At 47.7% G+C, this 14690-nt stretch overlaps 1 protein-coding gene across 1 annotated transcript in view; it reads left to right on the forward strand.

Annotated features, from left to right (window-relative positions):
- myo1d (myosin 1D) overlaps positions 1-14690 on the forward strand; it is a 44772-nt gene that overhangs the window by 25275 nt on the left and 4807 nt on the right. The window contains exons 17-21 of the mRNA XM_061809321.1: positions 1924-2147; positions 3009-3147; positions 3604-3708; positions 3815-3928; positions 7058-7212. Coding sequence (XP_061665305.1) covers positions 1924-2147; positions 3009-3147; positions 3604-3708; positions 3815-3928; positions 7058-7212 — 737 coding nt within the window. The remainder of the gene's footprint in view (positions 1-1923; positions 2148-3008; positions 3148-3603; positions 3709-3814; positions 3929-7057; positions 7213-14690) is intronic.

Consider the following 14690-nt stretch of genomic DNA (forward strand, 5'->3'; position numbering starts at 1 on the left):
TTGAGAATAAATCTATGAATGCTCCCGAACGCTGAGAAAGTAAATCTGCCTCAAGATTGAAAGTTTGGACGTTTCTTTTGACCGTGATAAATCAAAATAAGAAGCGAAGGTGGATTCTGGTAAGCCTGTTTTGTTTCCGGACGGCACCACGGCGGTAACGGGCTGATTCATTTCCTCCCCATTGCTCGTTATCTTGGCGCGGCCATGTTGGAGCGCACGGGAGCGTGAGAATCCCCCCCCCCCCCCGACTTTAATGAGAGCCTTTTTTTTTTTTTTTTGTTATCAGTGATGTGATTTATTGTCACTTGATGCTCTTTTTATTTCCTTCCTCCTCCCCTCCAATTGACCCGCCGCCCCTCCCCTCTTTTCACTCCCCCGCAGCGCTCGGGTTTAATTAGTGATCTGCCCGGATAAACCGCACAGTGCAATGCAGCAGACATTTAATTCACGCTCGTCGCGGCCCACATCATCATCTCTAATGCCGGGCGCAGGCTAGTTTCTGTGCTGGTCCGGAGAGCGCAGACCTCCTCCAAGGCTTTGTTCTTGTGCAGTTCTAAATAATACGGCGATATCTTCGAGTATATCGAGTGTAATTTGTTCCCTGACCCCATTGCGGTATTTTAAACTGCCAATAATCCATTCCAGCCCCTGAAAAAAGACTTTGTCTTTTTTTTTTTGCATAATAAATGATTATAAATACATAATTGTTGATCGTTGGGGTGTTTGGACAAAGACGTGCTGGAGACATTTTAAGACTTCTTGTTTAAATTGTTAGCATAGTCAAGAGGCTTAACCCATTCATGGGCAGGGTGGCAATTTTTTGCCTTATTGAGATAAAAGTCTCCTAACAGGCCACAATCAAGGAAATAACACTTCTTTTTCATTTATGGTTAAGTTATATGATAACTTGACTAATTTTGGGACGCTGCCCGCGAGAGGGTACTTGGGTTTTCTTCGTAGATCGTCCCAAAAATAGGACCTTGCTCATTAAAGGATATATTTTTCAAGGGAAAAAAAATGGAGGATATAATGCGTGAAAATCATGATGTCCCAAAAATGGGACGCTGCCCTCGAACGGGTTCACATTTATGCATTGGCGGGTGGAACAAAGCCCGCTTGGCAGAGGTATCAAAATCGGAAAATATGAACGCGTCAGACCTCACCTCGCCGAGATAATGAACAATGACGGGAAGAAGACAAATTAGCCGCCGGCGACCTGCGCCGCGGCGTGACTTATCGTCGTCCTCTCCAATTATGGCGGCGAGCTCATCAGGTGAAGACCACCTCCTGCGCGCTTTTATTATTCATGCACTGGAAATGCGCTTCCTCCTTGCAGTCGGCCACCTCCGCCCACGGCCCCAACGCATGAAATATTCATGCTCTCCCATCATAACTGCGCGCTGGAAGCCGCTTTAAATGTCGTTAATTCCATCCGCGACACTTATTTTTGGTGGCAAAAGGACGACCGTTCTGTAATTACATATATATTTACATTTAGATTTCCAATGATATTTATGATAAGTAAATATGTAATACATCTGCAGCACACAAAAAACAATGAAATACAGTCTTTTATGTACTTTTACACTGAGAAGAAAAAAGCTAGCTAGCGTTGTTGTGTCACATTAGCAAATTTGTCGGAATGTACGTTGTAGGATTTGATACAAAATATTTGTATTTCTTTATTTCCCACTGTTATGTGCAAGTGCTCTCACGCACACATTTGGAGCCGTTTTGTGTGCTGCGGTGGTGGTGGTGATAATACCGATGAAGGGTTATGACACCCAAGGGTGCCGCTACAATTTTAATATTCATATTTCACTCTAATAGCCACTCAGCCCGTCTGTTTAGCCTTAAAATAGACCCCGTAGCCACGTCGTATAGCCTGAGCTGTTCTCTTTCCTCCGGGGTCGGCGTCTCCAGGTGTGGAGGGGCACCATCGCCCGGATCCGGTACCGGCGCATGCGGGCGGCCATGGTCATCCTGCGGGCCTACCGCCACTACAAGGTCAAGTCGTACGTTCGCGAGCTCAACCGCCGCTTCCGCAACGTGCGCTCCATGAAGGACCGCGGCCGGCACGTCAAGTGGCCCACGCCGCCCAAGGTGCTGCGCAGGTTCGAGGAGGCTCTCAGGAACATCTACAACAGGTACGTGCGCCGGTTCCGCCGGGTGGGCAACGTGCGGGCTGCTCCGTCGTAGCACAGAATGCTGCGCTGGAAAAAATAGTAAATAAATAATAATCTGTGGCGGTTCAGTGTTTGCAAAGTTGCATTTTCAGATGTTTTTTTTTTTAACTATTCAGTATTTGCTAAAAAAAAATATTTATTTGTGTGCTAATGTGCCATGTCGAAAAAAAAATTACCTCGGCTGCATATTGTGGCACCTTGCTGCCTAGGAACTATGTTTCGGTGACAGGAGGCGCTTCATTTAACTGAGGCAATAAAATGGGGAGGGGTGTGGAAAAATATTTTAATATAATAATATCGCAAACTGCTCAGTAGCACAAGAGGCTTACTCTGTTAAAATCGTTGGAAAAAAAATTATATTAGAGCAAATTTGACAAATGAGTCCCTTCTTTTGGGCCCGTGTTGTGATGTGTGAAGTATTCCAAAGAAAAAGTGATTCCAAATAAGTGCAGCCAGCCAGCGTGGCCTCTCAGTCAGTGGTTTTTTTTTTTTTTTTTTTTTTTTTTTTTTTTTTTCCCTCCCCACAAAGCTGGCAGACACGGATTTGACCCGTGGACCGCGGGCCACCGACAAGGCCTCGGGTCCCGTCTCTCATCCAAATGCATCCCTTTGAAGCGTGTTTCCTTCTGCTCACACCGGGAATGGATTTTTCTTTTCCTTTTATTTCCTGCACCTTCCTTTCATCCCGGCGGCGGTTTGCACAGCGAGATTTTTACCCCGCCGGAGACAATAGAAGAGTCGACTCGGGTCGATTTTTCTCGGCTCGAAGAAGGTGTTTTTGCTTTGTTTTTTTCCCCCATCTATTTTTTTTCCGTCCTGCAGGTGGTGGGCATGGATGCTGATCAAAGGCCTCACTCCGGAGGAGGCTCTGCAGGTCAGGGCCAAGGTGGCCTGCTTGGAGGCCCTCAAGGGCCACAGGGCTGACCTGGGCCTACAGAGGGCCTGGGAAGGAAACTACATGGTAAGTCGCCGGACTCGTCCCTCAGATAAGTCAACAGTACAGTCAACCCCCCTTGCCTAATCGCTCTTTGTGCCTATTTGCACTTTTTTTTGCACTGTTTCAAAAATAAAAGTATATTTTCTACAATACTGCCAACATAAACACAATAACTGAATACAGTATTGGACAAATTTGTAGTGGTAAGTTAATTTGTCTCATTTATTATTTTTTTTATGTGAGTAGTGAAGTGAAAAACATTAATAAGCAATTTTACATACACATTAGACTTGTATTTATTTTTTATTAAATAATTGGTGTAATAATTGCAATTTTAAAAATATTGTCATCTGTTTTTTTGCACAATAAAATGTCTTCAATTAAGCCCAAAAGTTAGCGTTCACTTGCTAGCAACTATGAATCTATGTGCGTATGATATCAAAGCGAAGAACGTTGACCCTCGTTTGTGTCCTTTTCCAGAAGCGAGACAGCCCCAACAGCACGTCGTCCTTCACGTTGGTCTCCAGCGAGCTGCAGCGCAAAGACAAATTCATGCGGGTGCTGTTTGCGTGCAACGTGCGCAAAGTGGGTGACAAACGCAGCGCCGCAGCCTCTGCGCCTTTGCACTTTTTTTTTTTTAAATTGTTGCAGACTGGCGGCTAGAATAACGAGGCGGGATTGTTGTTTACAGATCAACCGCTTCCACAAGGCGGAGGACAGAGCTGTGCTGGTCACCGACCGCCATCTGTACAAGATGGACCCCCTCAGGCAGTACAAACCCATGAAGAGCATCCCCCTCTACAACGTAGGACTCGCTTTGCATTATCTTTAAGTCCACATGTACGTCAGATTATTTTCGTTTGTTTGTTTTGGATTCAAGTAAAAAAAAAAAAAAAAAAAAAAGATACTCTGTACATCCACACGCTGTAAATGAAAACAACACATTTGTCAAATCTCGGGTGCATTTTGGGCCAATCAGAAAGCGAGAAAAAGCAGCTAAAGATGACGGTTCATCAATCTACTGACAATTATTTTTCAAATCAGCGCTGGTCTTTTGTTCACAAACACAAAACATAGTTTTAAGAGGTCTTCTTGAAGAACAAACGTCTGTGCGAAAATGCTTTGAAGAAATATCCATCCATCCATTTTCTTTGCCGCTTGTCCTCACGAGGGCCGCGGGGAGTGCTGGAGCTTATCCCAGCTGTCAACGGGCAGGAGGCGGGGGTGCACCCTGAACTGGTCGCCAGCCAATCGCAGGCCAGCTGTCAACGGGCAGGAGGCGGGGGTGCACCCTGAACTGGTCGCCAGCCAATCGCAGGGCACAAGCAGACCTAGGGGCAATTTTAGAGTTTCCAATAAATGTCGTATGTTTTTGGGAAAACTGGAGTGTCCACCCGGAGGAAACCCACGCAGGCACGGGGAGAACATGCAAACTCCACACAGGTGGGGTTGGGATTGAACCCGGATCTTCAGAACTGGGGGGAAAAAAATCTGACAATAACATCATTACTTATTGGACGCTCAAGTTCTTTTCTTAGCGGAATGAGATTTAAGGGGTTTGAGGATGAAGCAGACCCCCCCCCCGTCAGGCTTTCACCTGGCAGGGGGGAAGCTGAGAGCCAGGAGACAGCCGACGCCGCCGCGGTTGCGTCTGGACGCCGCAGGGTCGCGACAGATGGCACCGAAGGGAGTGACAGCATAAGTTTTTTTTTTTTTTTTTCTCTTTTTATTGCGTTGAATAGACCTTTTCAAAATAATTGTAAGCAATTACGCTACCGCTGCATTGAAATTGTGCAACGAGCAGTTTGATGCTCTTTATTGATGTCGTGACCGTGAGTTAAAATTGACTTGGGCAATTACGCGATTAGGCGAACAAAGTAAAGATTCATCGAATCTGTAGAGAAAGAAAGACTCATCACAACTATTTAAAAAAAAAAAAGTTATCTCACTCCTGTCGGCCAACGCCTGCGCTAAAACTACCTCGACATCATCGATTTAGCAACATCTCTCTCCCATCCGCAACTTTCCATCTTTCTTTTCCACACTTTCACCTCACCCGACCAGCACCATCCCCATCGCTCCGCCATCTCCGCTCCCCTTTTCCGCCGTTGTCATGCCAACTTCCCGGGAGACTGCGTCGTCATGGCGACCGAGCCGATCAGCTGATGTCTGGCGCCGACCGGCGCTCCTCTCCCTCCTCCGGTTTCCCGGAGGGAGTCCGCATTGGTCCGCTTCCTTTTTCTGCGCGTAAGCTTCCTGTAAGTGCTCGGCTCACATATTTGTATGGGAACGAAAAAACAAAATCATCGATACGGGAACGCCGTTCGCAAGCTTTCGAAGGCGAAGCGGCGATGCCAGTTGCAAGAGTTCTGCAATATTTGACCCCCCGGGCCGGAAATATTTTTAGACTTGCCAATGTTAAAAGTTTAATTCCACCCCAAACTATGATCCCGATGCTTAAAAATGATTTCAAACTCATCTGACATTTCCACTCAAAATAAATGACAAGAACTGAGAGAATGTTGGCATCTGTATTGCTACTTTGCAACCCGTAAGAATACGATAATTAGTATAAAATAATATGCAGATAGGCGGAACGGTGGATCAGAGTGGTAACCTCACAGTCCTGAGGACCCGGGTTCAAGCCTGCGTGGAGTTTGCATGTCCTCCCCGTGCCCGCGTGGGTTTTCTCCGGTTTCCTCCCACGTCCCAAAAACAAGCGACATTAATTGGAAATTGTGCCCTGCGATTGGTTGACCTCCAGTTCAGGATGTACCCCGGTTCCCGCCCGTTGACAACTGGGATAGGCTCCGGAACTCCCCTTGTGAGGATAAGCGGCAAAGAAAATGGATGGATGGATAATACTCTGATCGTGTTTTAATTTTTTTTAACGTACATATGGTGGCACTTTGACTCAGGAGTGCCCCAACTTCCAAGTTCCGAGTTAGGATTTATTAAATTTTTGTTGCTCTGTTGTTAGTCAAAAATTGCACTGCGCACCTGTCGAAGGAAAACGGAACCCTAAATTGTCGCGACAATCTGTTCAAATAAGAACGCTCGCCTTGGGTTGTGAAATAAGCGTCACTCAAGACTGAAAATGTCCGATGTTGCTGAAAAACCAAAAAAGGCCAGCGCCTTTGCAGGATCCGTCGTCCTCCCGAGCCAAAAAAGCTTGATTGCGCCCAGCCCGCCGTCAACATGTGGCGTCCTGCGGAGAGACAATTAAACAGATGGCGGGACAGACGAGCGGCCGCGGCGGGCTTCGTTTGGCGGAATCAAAAGCGCTTTAGCGGATCAAGGCGAGAAAACAAATCAGAAAGTATCATGAAGTGACTCGTTATCAGCGGGCAGCCTACCCGGCAATTAAGATTAAAATAAACGGCGCGGCGTCAACGTGCACGCGGGTTGAGTTTGAAAATTTGCTGGTACGATCCCACAACAATGCCTTGACTTAAAACGACTTGAACTGAATTCTTCTGTTCCGGCCTCTCAAAAAACACCCTTCATTTTTTTTTTTTTTTCTTACCTTTTTAACGCTGTAAATGAAGGTCAATGTGTATTAATGTGCAGCTGCAGAGAAAAACAACAACAAGTGAGGTGAAGCGCATGAGAGGCCGCTTTTCTCGCTTCTCCATGTGTGTCTTTAAAGATACAAAAAAAAAAGTCAAACTAATTGTTTTGGTGCCGCCGCTTTTGATCAAAAGAACATTTGACTGCTCCCCCGGCGGAGGCACATCAATAAATCTTTACCCGCTTTGACTTTGATGGATCATTTTCCCCTTCTCGACTCGGTTCGATTGTGCGGTTAAGACATCGTCTTCGCTCCGCGAACGCGACACCCGCAGCACGACATTCTGCCTTTCCTCACCCCCCCCCCCCCCAAAAAAAAAAGCAGAAGATGCTCATTTGCACTTTTGTCATTTTCGGGCGGCAGGTGACGGGCGTGAGCGTGTCGCCCGGCAAGGACCAGCTGGTGGTGTTCCACACCAAGGACAGCCGCGACCTGGTGGTGTGCCTGCAGGGCCTGGTGCCCGCCAACGAGAGCCGCATCGGCGAGCTGGTGGGCGCCCTGCTGGGCCACTTCAAGAGGTGAGCTTGGCCAACGCGCCCGTTTCCTTTCCGAAATGACGTTCCGACACCTCGTGCCGCACGCTATGCCACGCCCCTTAAAGGTGCACGTCCGTTTCAAAGGTTACGTTACACTGAAACCAGTTGCCGGAATTCCCGGCCTACAGAGCGCGCCTGGTTTGGTACATGCATACGCCGCAGCCGTGTACAGGCCGCAAGTGCCCACATTGGAACACGAGATATTGACAAAGAAAGACGGTACACAGAGAGTTTAACGCAGGGCTCAGCAACCTTTTTGAGACCGAGGACTACTTGGTGAGTGCCAGTCGTATGAAGGGCTACGCGACCTGTTTGCGGAAAATTTCAGACTCGGTTCATTGCACGTACATAAAATATTTTTGTTTTAATTTATTGTATTAGATGACAAATTTTAATTCACGTCAGCAAGTCAGATTCAGAATTTAAAGCACAAATAATAGTAACAATTTGTGGCCGATGGTATTTTTAGAACATACCTCGCGGGCGCCTCATATGGTTCTCGCCTGCGGGCACCCCGTCGGTGACCCCTGATTTCACGCTAGCACCGCCGTGCTAATGCTAACGCTAACAGAGCCGGTTAAAACAAAACATACCGGTAAAAAACATACATTTATATTACATATTTACAAACAAAGACGGTACAGAGAGAGTTTAACGCTAGCAGCGCCATGCTAACAGGACCCGTTAAAAAGAGCATACCGGTAAAAATCACTGAGACACGACAGTAACACGCTAGCGCAGCGCTAACAGGGCTGCACCGGTAAAAGTCACTTCATCGGCACATATATTCCGCCGGTCTCACTCTTACCTTTTCCACTCGAGTGCCCCCTTGCAGCCGTTTGAAAAAAATGCACAAATTAGCCGCATAAACCGCAGGGTTGAAAGCGTGAGGGGAAAAAAAATCGTGGCTTATAGGCCGGAAATTAACGGTAGTAAGATTTCATTTCAATGGGGAAAGATGATCAAAATGTTTTGAGTTACGAGCGTGCTCAAAGCTAATGAAAAAAGTTGCGACTTATAGGCCGGAAATTACGGTACACTACTACGTCTACGTGTGACTGTAGTTTATAATAATTCACATTTTATTTGGACCAATCTGAAGGAAAAACAATTTCAGTGCACTAAAATAAGACCCACTTATATTCGGGGGTTCGCCATTAGCTCTTTTCACGCCGCCTCATCCGTCACGGTGACACACTGCACGTGCACGTTTGCCTGATCCCGGGCGAGGTAGCGTAATTGTTTTCGGAGCGTCGCCACGCGCAGGATTACCCTTCGCACGTCCTTCACAGTCTAGCAGACCTCCGCACTCCAATTTTGCACTTGTTTGTATCGCAAAGCTTTGGGGAAAAAAAAAAAAAAACATTTTATTTTCAGACGTCAAATAATTTCACATTATGTTTAAGAGCAGCGGACTCGCACAGTTGCTTAGGCAACCGCAGTCGTCGCTTCAAAGACGCTTTAAGCTTCCTCCCGTCTTTTTGAAACAAACCTCCTCTCCGGTCTTTTATGCCCCCCACCGTCCACCGTCCCCCCCCACCACAGCCTCACTTGACGCCCCCTCCCCCAAGCCGAGCTTCTTTTCTGAGGAGATGAAATATTTAAAACCGCGGCGCCGCTGTCGACTATTTTTAGAGCGCAAGCAGCCTTCCCTGTTCGTTGTTTTTTTTTTTTTGTGTTGGGATGAAAAAAAAAAATGAAAAAGGACAGTGTGGACGAAATGATCGGGATGCAGCTCAAAAATCAATCAATCAATAAGAGCCATGAGTTATGTAAATCATATTGGATGCGATAACGCTTGTCCTCGTTAAGGTCGCGGGCGAGCTGGATTCTATGATCAATTCAAATCCATTATGGCTGCGTGATGTGCATTGCTGACACGAACAAAAAGTGGGAGAAACTCGGTTCGGCACAAAAAATATTGGGAGAAAGTTGAAAAATAAATATATTCTTCGGAAGGCAACAGTTTAGTGTCCTCGTTTCAGCTCAGGCCAGCGTGGCCAGTTGGGTTTCGGCCACCCCAGAATTACGCCGCCATCGATTGTTGACAGTTCGGGAAAAGCGCGACAATAGCGTTCGGCTGCCACTTCATTAAATATAACCCCGTCCCGTTCAATACGGGGGCCGCGGCGTGAGTCAGCGGCCCCGTCGTTGCGTTCGAGTCCGAGTGCCGATGCCGTCGGAGCGTCTTTGCCTCCGGCGTGCAAATAAACGGGAAGATTTCAACGGGGGAGCGTGTCAGCACTTTTTCCAGGCAAGCGTGTCAAAGGGCGTTTCAGCCTCCACTCGGGACGACGGAGAGCGAGAGAGAGAGAGAGAGAGAGAGAGAGAGAGAGAGAGAGTTGATTGGCTCTTGTCGCCAAGGTTGCAACAATTTCTGCTGAATCAAACCTTCCCCTGCACTCCTCTTTTCCTCCTTTCCTCCTCCTTAACTCCCCCCCCCCTTAGTTTCGTCCTCTTTCCACCCTCGTTCCTTCCATCCCAAGTCCTTCTTCTCGTCCCGACTCATATTTTCTTCTCCTCTGCCTCCATCCCTCTTTCCTCTTTTGTTTTCATTCCACCCCTCCTTTTCTCTGTGCTCTTTCTTCCATCACTACTTGAATTCATCCTTTACTCTCCTGCCGCTTTCATCTAGCCTTCCTCCTGTTGTGCACCATCCCTCGTTTTTTTCATGTTCATTCCATCCCTCCTCTCTGTCCTCATTCCACCATTTCTTTTCTCTCTCCCACTTCTATATTCTCTTCTTTCCATGATACCTCCATCCATCCATCCATCCATCCTTCTCTTGTACTTCATCCCTCCACCTTTCATGCAACACCTCCTTTTTCTGTCCTCTTCCTTCTCTGCCTTTTTTTCTCCTCTGTATTTTCTTCCCTCTTCCTTCATTCATTTTCCATCCTGTCTCCTTCGTTCCTTCATTTTCTTCTCAGTCCATCCTTTTCCCTCTCGTCGTATTTGCTGCTCTTCTTTCCCTCATCGCTCCCCATTTTGCCTTCATCCTTCCCTCCTCCCGTTGTTGTTTTCCTAATCCACCTTGTCCCTCTCCTCTTCCCCCCATCCCCCACCTTTCTCTCCATTCTCCCCTCGCTCGCCATCTGAACCCCTTTTGTTTTTCACCTGAGATTCCTGGCGTTACGCTCTTGTTATTCCCCCCCCCCCCCCACCACCACTCTCGTTGCCTTTCTGGGGCGCTGCAGAGGCAGTTTCCATGGCGACAGCTACTTCCATGTTTGCCTGATCAGTACGCGATCCATTAATAACCCCGCAGGCTGCCTGCTTGTTTGCCGCGTGAATTCCAGACCGGGGCTAAATAATCAAACCTTTCCACTATTGGTAATGCTCACAATTGTCGAGGTTTTCATAACTTAAAACAATTTTCAGGCGTCTCAATAACATACCACATTCTTTCATCAAAATATTACGTTGGTGCAACGTCAAGTAAGTAAGTGTAGCGCTTGTATTACAGTAGAAATACGCCTCGAATATCTCAACCACTTGCAACTAAAGCGAGTGAAAATGTCCTAATATTTTGCGCGACCATTTTTTTTTTTCCCCCCCAACGCAACGTTTGCAGTGTTCTTATATCATTATTTTTAGCCCGCCACAAGGTGCCGTGTTGAACTTGCAGCGACAAGTACGGTGTTAGCGATAACACCAAATCCGTCACACCTTTGTCACACTTGGGAGGGGAAGTGGCTCATTTTTTGACGGTTTCACTTTTGGGGGTGCGCTCACTTTTGTTGCCATTTTATGCGGAGAGTAAATTTACATTGTTGTAGAATATCCATCCATCCATTTTCTTTGCTGCTTATCCTCACGAGGGTCGTGCTGGAGCCTATCCCAGCTGTCAATGGGCAGGAGGCGGTGTACACCCTGAACTGGTCGCCAGCCAATCACAGGGCATATAGTGACAAACAGCCGCACTCACAATCACACCGACGGGGCAAGAGAACATGCAAACTCCACACAGGCGGGTCCGGGATTGAACCGAGGGACCTCAGAACTGTGAGGCCAACGCTTTACCAGTTGGTCCACCGTGCCGCCATGTTATAGGTTATAATAAATGTAATATTAATATTTAGAAAAGGTGCAAGAGGGGAGAAATCTCCACAGAGTAAAAAGTCAGTTGCTCTTGAGTCATCACCGTGACATCATTGCATTGCCGTGAGCTGCCTTTTAAATCTTTAATAATCTTCCCCCGTACGACCTGTGCTAAATCCACGGGTCGGCATTTTCCGCCCAGCAACAGAGGCACCCCCCCCCCCCCCCCCCAAACAAAAAAACTGCCCTTTCCCCCTCCCTAAAGCCACCGTCAGGACAAGCGTGATTAGCTTCTTCCCCCGCCACCTCTCCGGCGGATCCCGTCATCGCTCCTCACACTCACCCGGTGACCTCATTTCGTCGCCACCATCCATCGCGCCCGACACCTTTTCCGCGCTCCACCGCCGCGACGTCCATCACGCCTCGGTTGCTCTTTCAGGAGCCTCGCGTGCTCCGTTTGATTTCTTGGCCATTTTTTTCCCCCGTATCCTCTGACGACCTTCAGCGCAAAGATGCGATGTTGTCCCGCGTACTCGCGTGGGATTTCTCTCCTCCAGCTTCCTCAGACGTTCCAAAAAGTTTATTATAGACCCTATAAATTGTCCATACCTGTCAATATTAGATAGAATGAACGATGTCCCGATACGTACCAGCTTCTTAATTATTTTGGAAACTGTACTGTGGTGGCTTGAGATGCAAGTGTAATCACATCGTTCATATCTCAAATCATGTTAACCCATTGAAATGGAAAGTTTTTATAAGGGAAATGGGAAAATAAAATTTATAATGTTGTATTCCCATTCCCCCCTCCCCAAAAAATCAAAATCAAACAGAATATTAAAAAAAAACTGAACATTTTGTGGCGGCACGGTGGATCAGCTGGAAAGCGTTGGCGTCACAGTTCTGAGGACCCGGGTTCGATCCCGGAACCCGCCTGTGTGGGGTTTGCATGCTCCCCCCCGTGCCTGCGTGGGTTTCCTCCGGGCACTCCGGTTTTCCTCCCACATCCCAAAAACATGCAACATTAATTGGACACTCTAAATTGCCCCGTCCGTGTGATTGTGAGTATGATTTGGTGGTTTGTCTTTGTGCCCTGCGATTGGCTGCCGACCAGTTCAGGGTGTACCCGACTTCCTGTCCGTTGACAGCTCGGATAGGCTCCAGCACTCCCCGCGACCCTTGTGAGGATAAGTGGCGAAGAAAATGGATGGATGGATGCATGAACATTTTGTGCATTGTTCAGTTCATTCATTGTAGCTCCCTTTGGTGTGCATGACCTGCCCACCAGGGGGCAGTATAATACAGTCATGCACACACGAAGAAGACTTTCATGACTACAGCAAGCGATTATGAGTAAAGAAATATACGCCAGTGAGTATTATATTGAGTTTTGTCGGACAAAGTGATAGTGGTTTGGTTAAAAGTCATTTCTCTTGATTTTGGGTTTAATTTGACAGTAAACTTTGCAATAAACGGCGTTATAAGCCTGTTTTATGTTGACTGTCGAGCTGCAACTCGTTGCGAAGTGAGTTAAATTCAACGCCACCACACCACGATGAATTTACGGCAATCTCCCGTGAGGCAGGAGGCTTCCGGAAGCCACGGATCAATGAATAACAGTAACTCGGCACAAAGCCCCGTCGGACACGCCATCTGCGAAGCGCGAGCGTCCGTCCCGTCCCCCCGGACGCAGACGGCGCCGCTTTTTCCGCATTTCCGGTTCTGCGCCGCTTCCCGTTTGTCGGAGCGCGGCAGCTGCTATTGGCACGCGTCGATCACCCGACGTCCCGCGTTGTCGCGGGGTCACGCATCGCGCGCGGGGCCCTTTTTGTTTTTCCCCGCCGCGGCGCTCATTTAAACGTGGCCGAGTCACGGCAAACACATGGCGCGGGTCGAGGGCGACACGCGTGAATAAAATAATGAGCTCATGACGCTCATCCAAAAAAACATCTCCTGCTGCTGTTTTTCCCCCTCGTCAAGTGAAACTGTCAGAGGTGGCCGCCATTAAGTATTGAAGTCCAAATGCGGCTACGACGAAAACAAGTCTGATAAAAGGGCCACTACTGATTCAAATTGTTGACTTACGTGGATTTCGGAGTCTGACTTTACGCTGTCAAGTGAATTCAGGGATTTCGAAATACATTTCAAGATCCATCCATCCATTTTCCTAGCCGCTTATCCTCACAAGGGTCGCGGGGAGTGCTGGGATCGAACCCGGGTCCTCAGAACTGTGAGGGCAAAGCTTTACAGCTGCACCACCGTACCGCCTACATTTGAAGATACTCGCTGGAAACTTGCAATGACTGACAACTATGTTTTACTTAATTGTATAACTCTAGCGCTAAGCTACATTTTCATCATTCGGGTTTTCCTTATGTTTGGTGTGGGGGGGGTCCGGCGGGGGGGGGGGTTAAGGACGCACTCCTTCATCCGGCCTCAGATCTCTCCTCCCCCACCATGTAACAACTTGAGCTTCGTCTTTGTTCGCATTGGTAATTACACGTTACTTAAGCTCGCTAGCTAGCTAACTGGGAATTAACGCTTCAAGTCGCACCGCAAAGGCCCGTGACAACCCGACGAATACATTTTAGCCACCGGGGGCTTCAAAGGGATATGTTTTCATATCTTAAAACACGTAAGATGGGTCAGCATAAAAGAAAATATTTGTGTCATTGAGTGGACATGCCCACAGCGTATGAAGCCAGAGACAAATAGAGTGATTTCTCACTTTTTTGAAGCCATATTTCACATACTTTTTCATTCAAACTTGTCAGGGTTGTTAACACCAACAGTGTGAATTTTTCAACACCAATTTTCACTTGTGATGTAACAAAGAATTTCTACAGCCCACCAGCGGTTACAATTATCGCTCCTCGTGAAGAATTCACCGCCGCATCGCAGGTCGGGCCGTTTCCAGGCAAACAAGAATACATTTTGTTCTCCCGAGAGCTCCTGAGCCGCGGGCTCCGGGGGTTACAGCACGGTTCCGAGCGGGTCAGCGAGGAGACGTAAAGAAAGCGCAATCGATTAAAATGTACCCCGCGGGGAGCTCCTGAAGCGAGGCCGCGCTGCCGAGCCGAGGATCAAATTCGACAAAAGGGGTGCGGTGTTGCGCTGGGAACCCGCGGAAGACATTGTTTGCCTGCGCCCGTTTGGATGTCTCAACGACCGGACAACAACAACGATGCCTCTTAGAAAAACTTCTAAAGGGATTCGCCATCGAGGCGCCGTTCGATCCGATGTCGCCGCTGTTAAACAAGCGCTTCTGTCCGTTGTGTCGAACGAAAAGATGTCAAGTGCGGTAAATTGCTTTGAGGGACGACGGCGATTTGCATATTCATAGAAATGCTAATTCCAAAAGAAACGCACACAATAGTCAACGTGATCATTGAGGGATTTTCATGTCATTAGTGGCACGG

The sequence above is a fragment of the Syngnathoides biaculeatus genome, chromosome 22 (genome assembly GCF_019802595.1).
Source record: "Syngnathoides biaculeatus isolate LvHL_M chromosome 22, ASM1980259v1, whole genome shotgun sequence".
Lineage (NCBI taxonomy): Eukaryota > Metazoa > Chordata > Actinopteri > Syngnathiformes > Syngnathidae > Syngnathoides > Syngnathoides biaculeatus.